This window comes from Podarcis cretensis, assembly GCF_951804945.1.
Source record: "Podarcis cretensis genome assembly, chromosome: 1".
NCBI classification, from domain to species: domain Eukaryota; kingdom Metazoa; phylum Chordata; class Lepidosauria; order Squamata; family Lacertidae; genus Podarcis; species Podarcis cretensis.
In genome coordinates this window covers 81,223,163-81,235,495 of record NC_137170.1, presented here as the reverse complement: position 1 = coordinate 81,235,495, position 12,333 = coordinate 81,223,163, and the positions used below count along the sequence as shown (strand labels likewise).

General features: G+C 38.5%; 1 protein-coding gene across 3 annotated transcripts in view; it reads right to left on the bottom strand.

Moving 5' to 3' along the window:
- Positions 1-876: 876 nt before the first annotated feature.
- ANO9 (anoctamin 9) overlaps positions 877-12,333 on the bottom strand; it is a 52,664-nt gene continuing 41,207 nt past the window's right edge. For all 3 annotated transcript variants that reach the window (XM_079970238.1, XM_079970236.1, XM_079970237.1), the window contains 5 exons: positions 11,311-11,458; positions 7,150-7,266; positions 5,679-5,772; positions 4,584-4,696; positions 877-3,178 (listed from right to left, as the gene is read on the bottom strand). In XM_079970238.1, the coding sequence (XP_079826364.1) occupies positions 3,151-3,178; positions 4,584-4,696; positions 5,679-5,772; positions 7,150-7,266; positions 11,311-11,458 (500 nt within the window). In that variant the 3' untranslated portion in view covers positions 877-3,150. The remainder of the gene's footprint in view (positions 3,179-4,583; positions 4,697-5,678; positions 5,773-7,149; positions 7,267-11,310; positions 11,459-12,333) is intronic.

Below are 12,333 nucleotides of genomic sequence, written 5' to 3'. Positions count from 1 at the left end.
TTAGGTTGCTTACCTCTGATCTAGTTTTTTGTCATTTAGAAGGCACCTTGCCAAATTGAAGTTTTCAAAATTAATACATTGGGGCCAGGGTGGTGAAGGAAAGAAAGAGCAAAATAGGAGTTTATGGGAAAGCTGTAGTCTATACGTGCATGCTCTTAGAAAAATAAAAACAATAATGTAACAAGGGGACTTTCAAGGTGTAGTGTCCCACTTCATATTAGCACTGCCTATAGTCACTGAAGAATTATGTTTTTTAATATCCTTTTTATTTTATTTTTTAGAACTCGGTACAACTTAACAAAAACATCACACATATTTTACAAAAATAAGAGATCAGTTGTAGTTTGCTCCACTTTCAGGACTCAGTGGGAGAGCATCTGTCTTGCATACAGAAGGTCCCATGTTCAATCTTCATTTAGGGCTGGGAAAAACTCCATGTATGAAATCCTGGAGAGCTGTTGCCAATCAGTGTAGACAATACTGAGCTACATGGACCAAATGTCTGACTCAATATAAGGCAGCTTGCTATGTTCTTATGTAAGGCAGCAGTGAAGACCAACAACTGCATGTTGCATTAGTGGCCTATCCAGGATTCTGTTTTTGAAACACATTGTTCCTAAGGTTTCCATGTGGATTGCAAGACTACCCTGGTTAGTTACATGTTTAATAAAGTTATCTAACATCAGTTGGAAGGTGTCCTCATTTTCAGTTTATTTTCAACTCCCCTTATGGCCTGCATTGCACATGGGTTTTTTTTTATACCAGAGCTATACCCAGCACCCTTTGATACAAAACCTCAAAGATAGGTCTCTCTATAAATGTAAGATTTCTGACTACTCTGTCCAAACTAAAATAAAGCCGGTCCAGTCTTTATGCTTAAAAGTTTTTAAAAGTTTATTGTATAAAATTTCATTTGATAAAAATTACACATTGCACAGTATTTTAGAGTAACTGTGTTTTCTTTAAAAGTACAACTTTAAACAGTATGACACAAGAGCAGAAAGCCTAAGGAATTACAAATTGAATTAAGTTCCCTAATTCAATATGTAAGGATTTGTGTTAAAGTAATCTAGAGCCAAAGCTTCATATTGCTATAAGGCACAATTTTAAAGGCATTCCCTGAGCAAGATGCTTCCAGAATTACAGCATTATGGAGCTTCTCAAACAGATATGTTTCAGCTAGAGTCCAAGTCCCATTGGCTTTCAAGGAATGAACATGTGATTGCTGCTGAAGCTTAACTTGCAATTAAATTTAGAATTTGTCAGAGAAAGGGGGGGAAAGGAAAAATATAGGTATTAGGTACGTAATAGGAATTTTAACTTTGCATGATCTTTTCAGTCAAAAGTACAAATTGCAAAAATGACTTCAGGAGCAAGAGAGTATAACTGCAATCATTGATATCCACAAAGGATTTTGCTGAGGATAAAAACAGGATAGAAGAGCCCTTTAGCATGTTACATCTTTACATTCTCAGTGCTATGATTTAGTTCCAATACAAGTAACTTAACAATACATGTAAGATGTAACATTTGCAAACAAGAACAAAAGAGAATCCAAATGTCAAGTTGATAAGTTACATATGAATATCAACATTAATTCAGCGGTTCTACCTAATCCATATAATAAAAGGTGAAGGGACACAAGTCATTTTAACTTACATCTAAAAGACATCTTGAAGCCTTAACATTTTTTGGATCAGGATTTTTTAAAATTGTGCTTTATTTCTGTGTGTTATTAGATACTTGATTGGAAAGAAAGCACAAGGGGTATGAAACAAAACAGTTTTTGTGGAATACATAACTGTCCAATGAAGCACAGCCTCTGTGCCTTTAGTGCTTATGCAGAAAAGTAAAAGTAATTTTCGTCAAGAGCAGCTTTTCTAACACATGTAGCTCTATGATGCAACAGGCTGAAACTGCTAACCGAAGCCCAGTGTTCTGCTGTGTCCAAGAATGATGTATATACACAGTTCTATGTACAGCTGGCCTCTTTAGGATGAGTGAATTAATAAAGGAACTACTGTATATAATCTTTGTAAATACACACAGATCTTTGGATTGGTCAGAAACTGGGTTCTAACAGTATCATGAATTAAGAATCCAAGGAAAAATATACCTATTCTTGTGAAGTTTATGTGTGGGTACATCTGACCCCAACTTATATGTAAAAAAGTTGAGTGAGGTAATACAAACATTGCCACCTTTGAGGGGTTTCATTCATAGTTTCAGTGTGGGCAACTATCCTAGTGGCTCGTTGGAATGATAGAATCAAGAGTGTTTACAATATAGGTAAAGGCCTTAAAGTGCTTTTCAGAACTGAATTAAACTTCCCATCAGCTTTATGAGGTAGACAGTTAACTGGGTCCCTTTTTATAAACCAGCACAAAATAAACTTTTATCAAATGGTGTACCATTAAAAAGCTAAAGGGAGTAATCTCTAAAAGGATGTCAGCAGATAAAGAAATTATGGAAACTTCAAAATAACAGTTCTCTTGAACTTTAAACAGCAGTTTGGAGGCTTTGATGCAAAAAACAAACAAACAAACAAAAAAGCCCCTATAAAAATAACTTTGCACATGTGCTGTTCAATTATACAAAGGAAATATATGTTATGCAAACAATATATTTCTTTCCACTCAAAGAGCACCATCAAGGTAATGAAGGAAATGAAAAGATATTAATATATATTCCTATGAGCCATGAGAGTTAAGAGATTTCATGTTGATTTACACTGTGAGTCTGAGACAGCTGAGAGAGTTTCATGGGCGTTAAGTGTCAAATCTGTTATGAGTGGTGGCAGCAGAACATGGAAGTTTGGTGTAACCAAAATTATTTTAACTTTATAGCAATAGAGTTCTTTTATTGACAGTGCAAACGCTCCTGCTTACTTCTGCCTCATGCTCTGACATGTGACATTGTTCCTACCCTGTAGTCTCCTAGGAACACTTGAATATTCAAAACAATCTTACCATGCAAGGCAATGGCATTATTTCCTTTCAGTGAAGAGGTAAAATCCAAGAGCAGTAAGCAAAGGATCAAGCGACGCCTGCAGAGTTCAGCTGACATCTTCAAAGCCTACAGCACCATTCTTCTAGATGCTTGGCTCGAGGATTTCTTCTCTTGATCCCAGCACTCTCATATGACGTTTCACTATACTTCTGTGGAGTCATCCATTCTTCTAAAATATATAGAAACAACTATTCTCAATTTCAGTTGGAAGATGCAGCATTTTAATTGCAAGGGAAAAAATGGCAAAGCTAAAGAGGCATGGGCTTAACTAACACCTGGAAGGGAAGCCAATGAGGGTTCTTCCTATGCCATTTAAGCATTTAAAATAGAAAGGAGAATACAAGAATATTTAATTTCATATAAGAGAGCATGAAACCATCTCAGCTGTGGGGATAAAACAGAATTCACTGCCACCTGCTGTTTGGAACCACCTTACAGAATGATACATCAAGGATTTATTTGCACATTGAACAAAAATATTCCCACAGGTCACTTCCTGGAGACAAACTGATGTAGGCATGATATACAGCAGGGTATATTTGTGTCTTAAGCAGAGGAATCACGTCAGCTGAAGCCCTGGGAGTGATGGGGCTTGATAACATTCCCTTGCTTTCAGCTATGTGACTTTTAAAAGACATCTGAAGGCAGCCCTGTTAAGGGAAGTTTTTAGTATTTGAGGTTGTATTGTGTTTTTACTATTTTTTGCAGGGGCAACCCAATCAGGTGGGTGGCATATTAGTTGATGATGATGATGATGATGCAAAAAACACAGCAGTCACATCCCCTCTGTGAGTGATGGAACATCAAAAAGCTCCATTGTTCCCAGGGAGACTTGCCCTATTCTGTTGAAGAACACCCACTGTACTGGCCATTCCAGACTCTGAATGGCTGGAAGACTACTTCTGAAACTTTTAAAAAGGGATAGAGGGAACCATATGAAATGAACAGAGGAAGCCAGCCCTGGAGCCCTTGGCTCAGTACTGGGTTCTGCAGGACTGTGGGTTCTATAGTAACTTATTGATCTAATCCAGGTCATGATATGCTCTGATCAGATTAGGCCAATGTAGAATCAGAGTTCTGTGGAGTTTTTTCTCCATCCCCATTGTAAATGAATACCCCAATAGGGCTCAACTTGGAAGTACATACAGGCTTAAATAAAACTAAATTTAAATGATAACGGTACAACAAAAAAAGCAAGTAAAATTAATCTCTGCTGCCATAACATCTGCTGTAGTGCTATCCACTTGGGACTATTCCAGGCATCATCATTTTATTTGTATGCTGCCTTTCCATAGTTAAAATCATGCTAAAGGTGGCTTACAGCATGAAATGATTTACATTACAAACATAAAAAGTAATTATAAACAATAAATAAAATGCATCAAAAAGTACACAACCAAACTGAACAATTTCCATATAAATCACAATAAGATCTGAAAATAAATATACCAAAAATATATAAATAACAACAATCCCCCTCCCCAAACAACACCGCAGTTCAAGAGCCTGCTCCCTGTAGCTTTATTGTCCATTGTTTGCCTCTCAAGAGAATCGTACTCGGATAAAACACACACCTGAGTCTTTTCAACAGCCTTTCACGTTTTTGTTGTAGATGCAGGTTCTTAATGCCCCTGGGGACATCAGGCACAAACCAGGCTGCAATCAGTTTGATGCAAAGAGCCACATGCTGCAAAGAGCCAACAGAATCAGATTTTATTCCTTACAGGAGACATACTGCAATCACCATCTAATTTGTTCATTTAAGCAATTTATCTACTGCTTGATTACAATAGTCCCTATGGAGTATAAAAGTAACTGAACAATACAATTGTTGGTCTAGATAACGACCAACAGTAAGCAAAGCAACCTGCTGTTCTTAAGTGCTTTACATTGGTTCTTTTGGACACTTGTGTGTTTTACTACATCATGGCAACTAAGCATCGTGGATCAACATTAATCTAAGTCCCTCCACTGACTGTAAAAGGACTGAACAGTCAATTATAAACCCACCATTAGGCCGTGTCCAGAGGAAATCTAAAGCGATGTCCCAATTATCATTCAGCACAGACTTTCAATTTACTCCTGGGAAAGATAGTCAAGTCCATGTACAGTTGCCCCTCACTAACTGGCAGAGTTTCTGTTCCTGGACTCGAAACACACTGAAAGAGATATTTCATCTCCAAAGCTAAGAGGGCTTATAATGTCTAGTACCTGGATGGCAAACAACATAGAAACCTTATTTGCATGGACATACAGAGAACTCTGTGGACAAAGAGTGAAACATAAAACTTAAAATAATTTAACAGTTCTACAAAATAAAAAGTTTCTCCATTCCCTACTGCCTGCTGCTTTGCCAAGTCCAATATTCTACAGAATGTGATCTGGCTGTTAGCAAGGGAATCATCTCTAAAAGGGACAGAGTATATTTATTTCTTCTCATATATGAAAGCTTTTTCAGAGTGCATTACTTTGAGAATGAGAAGCGTGGTTGGGGATACCCTGGTCATACTTGGCTGAATGTGACCCAAGTTTATTCCACAAATGTTGCCCTAAGCTATGATCAATGAAGTTACACTCTTAAGGAGCCTAAATGTAAATGTTCCTTCACACTCACATTTATGTTCAGCTGAAAACTAACATACTAGAGCTTTTACAACAAAAATACTTACTTCAAACAAGATAAGGAAGGAAAGGCGTGCTGCAAGAATATGCCAAAACTCAACAGTATGGCTGTAGTCCTCATTGTTCCTGTAATCTCGGTACCTACAGGAAGGGCAAAAGCAACACATAAATGCTGCAGTATGTATTGCCTATTACAGAAATCCAGTTATTTGTTTGAAACGTGTTGTTTTTAGTGTCTTCTTTTGACAACAAAGGATTGTGGTTGTCTTTGCTGCAACAGACTAACAGCCAGTGCTTTTTTTTTCTGGGGATACACAGGGTTATGCATACCTCTAAACATTTTGTGAATCTTTGTACTTTTGTCCATTTACTGTATTTATTTTTCCTGATTTGAACTATAAAATGGTCATTTTCTTGAGTCAAAATGAGAGTACCCCAAAACATTTTTTTTAAGAAAAAAAGCACTGCTAACAGCTATTTCTTTGGATGTTTGCCCAATGTTTTCTCTTATGGGGAATTTACTGATATTTGTTGTTTTTAACTTTTGTAAGTTGCTTTGGGGGCTTTATGAAGCAGAAAAGTGAGGTTAAAAAAAAAAGTACTGTACGGTTTTCAGAAGCTAAATCAGATGGGAGAACAATAATCAGTACTGTTCAGTCATAAACTAGTACTAAGAGAGTACTGTCCTATCTATCAGATAGTAGGGCATCTAATACTGGGCAATACATGCAAGACTTTGAGATGTTAAAAGCAATCAAATGCTTCTTTCCCTGCTTGCCACTCCTTCTTTCTGTCCCTCCTTCAAGAAAGTCTTGCTGCTACTTATATGAATGATGATGAAGTCTGTCAGCAAGCAGGGCTCCAACATGTCACTTGAAGTGGAGCCCCTCCCAGCCAATGTAATGATAAAGGACAGGATCAGAAGTAGAGCACTGGCAGGCTGCTTTTCCCAGCTAGCAGGTTCTGTGTTTCTGCTGTGTCTACTCTGACACTGCAGTGAATATTGCAGGCAAGCCATGTTCCTCTCTTAAAGTAGAATTCATTTTCCTGCAACCACATCTGGAATTGGATCAGTAAACTGTGACTCCACACAGCATTTGGTTCAAACAGCACTCACTTTTGAGAATTATGTATCTTGGGAAAATATTTGTTGCAAACACACCTCAGATGATCTATGGCTAATACTGTCTTCCACAAATATAAACCAATATAAAGTGTTGACTTTCAGGATTCAAAAATTAGGCTTTAGTTACTTCCACAAAAATAACAGATTTTCCATCCCCCACCTCCCCTGGTCTTCATACATACACATTTGTGTGACTGCAAAGGGAAAAGAATATAATCTCCAGAGTAGCCCAATGCTAGATTGAGTTTCTCCTCGCACACACACACAAAAGCTCCAACAGATAATATAAGCTCTGTTGAAGGGATGGAGGACTGCACCAATAACAATTGGGCTGTGGAAGTTTCATTGCTAAAGCTGAGGGCATGGAAACATCACCATACATTTGCCAGTACCTGCAGTGCGTTATCACATTCCCCATGGGATCTTTACGTTCTGGCAGATTCTCTTGGTTCGCAAAGTCCTGGACGTTGAACACTGAAAGACTGTAGTTGATGTAACCTGCCAAACAACTATGGGCAACAACAAAAAAAGTGACAATCAGATGGGGTGCAGTAGGGTCCCAGTTAAATTGTGCAGCTTAAAAGACTTTGGCAGGAAAATAAAATAACAAAATGTCAGCAATTGCTTGAAATCTTTGGTTGCTGGGCCTTTTGTTATTCAACTTGTTAGAATTTATTTATTTGTATATATTTTAGCAAATTTTGTTTGACTAGTAAATGTAAATATGGAGAATATTTGTATTCTTAGTGCTAAATTTTACATATTAAGTAATAAATTGAGAAGTTGGTGCTTTGTTTATGCACCTTAACTATTTTGTTAACATTTCCAAGGACTTCTGGGTTGGCGCCTCCAGCAATGGCTGAGCTCCTCCGATCGGGAGGAACTTACTCCGTGGAAAATAGGGTCTGACCGCCACGGCGAAGGCGGAGACCCACTGAAACCACAGGCGGAAAGAAGCCTGTGAACCTGGGATTCGGCTGGCACCCTTTGCGCCTCCCCTACTTGCGGGGAAACTCTGTTTTGGGGATCCGGAGCGACGTGGGGTGAGCGGCGTGGTGCTTTGAATCGACTGCTTCTTTCACGGAGTGAAGCCGCATTGCCGTTGCTGGAGAGCGCTAACTTTCTCCTGGATTTTAAACAACTACCCGTGAGTAGAACGGAAAATTGGATCTTTAAGTACCTTAATTTGGCGCTGAAAGCGGGAAGGTCATAAACAGGAAGTCCGCCTTCCGCTTTTATAAATAGACTGAAGCAAAGACGTTACAAGCTAAAGTCTTTGAAAGTTTTTGATAAAGGATTAAATCTCCATTGGTTAAAAATACAAAAACCCCCTTGGAAGCAAGTGAAGAGGGGGAAAATTTTGAATTTTGAATTTAGTAAGCCTGCAGGAGTGAGGGGAAGATCAAATTACCACAGCTCTGAACCTGGGAATGGGCTGCCAGATGACGCTTGGGGAAAGTTTACTGACAGAACGGATTTGACAGCTAGCTAAAATAAGAGCAAGATACTGTTTCCATTGTCCTCTTCTGCATTTAAGATGGAGGGGAAAGTAACTGAAAATCGAAACTATGTTTAATGCCTGAGTTGTGCTTGAAAGAACTGATACAAGTGGAGACTGTTTCCCTCTAGAGGGAGCCTTTGAAATTGTTATAGGAGTGTAACTGGGAGGTCTCCAGCTGCAAGATAAGGATTCTGAGAACCAGAGATTGACCTTGGACTATTCAAAATGTTGATAGGAGAAGTTATTTTGACTGCATTATGTAAGACAAACTATTTGCTGGAAGAGATTCATAAAAAGATGGATGACATGACTTTTAAAACTGATAATTTGGAACAGAAAGTGACTAATATGAGACAAAAAGCGAGCACCAACACAGAAATAATTCAGGACTTGGCACAGGAACCTACCTTGGCAGAACAAATGGTGGAGGAAAAGGAGAAAGTCGTTGTTTTTGAACCTAAAATAACACAAGCGGGACCCTTAGTTCTACAGAAGCAAATTGAGGACTATAAATTGAGGCCTTTTATGATTGAATCTAGAAAAAGCCAGATTTTGAGGATTGGATCCCGGCTTGGACTGAAGAAGGAAAGTTGGAAAGATCTCTCTATCCAGGGATTAATTGACTTTTGGGACATGGACTTGGATTTGAAGGAGACTGAAGTTTTGGGGGCCTTTGGATTTGGAGGAACCTTGAAATACGTCCTGAAACACTGAATAGACTCTAGCTTCAACTATGGAAATTTGGTTGAACTGTCCTGAAGGAAAAAAAGTAATGTTAGGATGGAGTTCTCTCGAGATTTGCTTTCTAGCATTAAAGAATATGAAGAAGATCTGCAGAAGGGACCTGGAAAAGAGTTAAGAGCCTCGGACATAAGATCTCCAGGTTGATGGACTATATGGAATTGACGGAAAGGACTGGCAGAATCCGAAACCAGGGAGAGGAGTTGATGGAAGAAGATTGGAAAATTTAAAGTTTATATATAGAAATACTGCAAAATTAATGAGTGATAGAATAATGTTGGATTGATATTTCATGGATTTAGCAGAAATGTTATAAGGAGTTAAGCATATATAAGTATTTTAGTTTTAATGTTAAAATAAGGTTAAAAAAAATTGGTGAAAGGAGGGAAAGTAAAGTTACATTATATTGAGATAAAATACAGAACAAAAATTGGAAAAGATGGAAAGGATTTGCTGAAATAGTTAATCGAATTAGAATACAAAAAAGGGAGGTGTGAGGAGGTCAAGGAAACAAGCAAATGAAAGATAAGTTGGGAAGATTAGTTGTGTTTTTTGTTTTTGTTTTTGTGTGTGTTTCTTTTCTCTCTTTTCTTATTGTGATGTGTTGTTTTGTTTTTGTTTAATATGGTGTTATTACTTTTACTTTTGTTTTTTGTAACCCTTAAAAATCTTAATAAATATTATTTTTTAAAAAAAATATTTTGTTAACATTTCCAGTTCCTTGTGAAAATGTCTAATTTTGATTTGGTGCCTATCGGAAGAGCTTCATTTTATAAAAATAAAATATTTATTGAGTACCTATCCCTACAAAAAAGCTCTTTTAAGACATTGGATTCTTAGATGTTCTAATGGAGGAGGTACTCTTCTTCAGTGCAATACTTTCTGCCCACAATGCATTCAAGTAATATGATCCAATAAATTGAGTCTAAACATTTATGCAGCCTGTAAAGAAAGGAGGGGGGATAAGGTAGAGAAGATGGATACTTAATTCCCCTACAACTCCTGGGTACAAACATCTTGAGTTGCAACAGGATGTTGAATCACCAGGGTAAAAACTATTCTGCCAGGTGGTTTTGCCAGAGCCCCTGTTAATATTCCAACCCAAGCCAGGAGAAACTCAGGGGGTTTCTGGACGGACATCCTTGGGATTCACAAAAACAAGAGGCAAAAAGTCCACTTTTTGACTTTTGAGCCCCAAGCCCACAAATTGCTCAGTAGCATAGTACCAAGCAGCCAAGTACCAGATTTAGAGCCAAGTTTACTCCAATAAGGTACACCAGGATAAACACAAAGCTTTATTAAGGAGGTTATAAGCACACACATAAGAACTCATTTCCAATAAGAAAGGACAATTAAGAAAAAGGCTAACAGTATAAGTACACATTTGGGAATTCAAGCACAGAACAGAAAACAACAGAGCTAGCTTGCCTCACCCTAATACCAACCATTGGAGTCATGGACCACATTGGACCAGCAAGCTGCATCCAGACACATGTGGATGTTGCAATCCATGAACTCCATCAAAATGGGGTGCCAAAATTAAAGCAACAATTTTTATACAAAAAAAACCCTGTATACAGAACAGCAGATACTGCTTAGCCAAGGAACATACTTCTCAGCACTAGAGGGTGTACGTGCTGGTTGGCCATGCAGCCATTAGGTTAATTTTTGAACAGTCATGGTGACCTTGATGCCATCTTACATTAGACACTCACAGGCAGCAAGATGAAACTAATTAATGAAACTTGCTTCCTCAATGAATACTGTATCCAGAATTCTGAGTAAAATCCCATTTTAAAATGAGCCAAAGAAAGGAGGATTAATTTACACAGCCTATAATTGAATAGTCTTCTATTTTTCTGTAGGGAGGATTCAAGAAACAGAATGAAATATATTGATTTTCTCTTTCTCACACACAGTATTCATAATATATGTTACACTTTTAAAATTGCCTCCTCCCTGCTTACCTCTTTTTGTCGAAAACTAAATTCCTCCTTTGCCTTAACTTTCCCACCCTTTTCTCCCTCCACAACAATGCATCACATACTTTATGAATGGTCTTGTACAGAAAGACCTTTAGCAACAGAAGCTGCTTGTGTTCCATAACAATAAATTAATCTCTGAAGTAACCCCACAGAGAAAAAATTGTTCTCGAGACATGGTCATATTCAGTATTTCTTATCCTGCTAGCCTTAGCAAACTTTGCTGTTTAGCATTTGTCACGTATAACAAGTGTACACACAAGAAGAAACTGACTAACTGAATATATACTATACTTGAAAGCTTCCAAAAGGACTCCAATGACACTCACTCTTTGCCTGTGTAATTCTTCTGTATGCAGGGGCTAGATGTGTATTTGTACACCTGCATTGGGATGAAGTCTGAGGTGATGGCAATTACCATACCATTGCCAATGACAGCTAAAATACCAATTGCCTCCAGAATCAGCAACCAGGTACCTGCAACAGGGGAGAAAATAAGAGAAACACATTCCCTCAAGCAGATGGCATTTGCCTCAACTTTAGTTAACCCTCCCTCCTCTCCACAATCTAACAATGTAATATCCTTGTCCAGAGGACTGGTCAACTTCTTGCTTTGGACAGGGTCATTTTTCCCCTGAAGGAGCAGATTTGTAGTCTGGGTTGTTCCTGAATTCTTCTCTGTCAGGAGAGGCCTTGGTAACCTCAGTGGCTAGGAGTGCTTTTCATCAGCTTTGGCTGGTAAGACAGTTAGGGCCATTTCTGGCCCAGGATAGCCTGACCACTGCCATCCATTTGCTTGTAAGTTCCAGAGTGAATTTCTGCAATGCACTCTAAGTGGGGCTGACCCTGAGGCAGGCCCAGAAGCTGCAGCTAGGGATAAGGTAAAGTAAAGGCACCCCTGACCATTAGGTCCAGTCATGACCGACTCTGGGGTTGTGGCGCTCATCTTGCTTTATTCCATCTCGTCAAGGGAGCCGGCGTTTGTCCGCAGACGTGGCCAGCATGACTAAGCCGCTTCTGGCGAACCAGAGCAGCGCACGGAAACACCGTTTACCTTCCCGCCGGAGCAGTACCTATTTATCTACTTGCACTTTGACATGCTTTTGAACTGCTAGGTTGGCAGGAGCAGCTAGGGATACAAGAAGGCAATTGTTTCTGTTCCAACTTGTCATCACAATGAGCACCATTTCCATTCCACTGCAGTTCAGTTTCTCCAAATACTATGTTATTCATCTTGCTGTCCGTAATTTATGTAATTATTTACAAAAGTTACACAAGTTATAAATTTACCATAATCAGTGATGTAATTATTTCCATACCATTCATTTCCATGGAAAGGAAACAGAATTTAA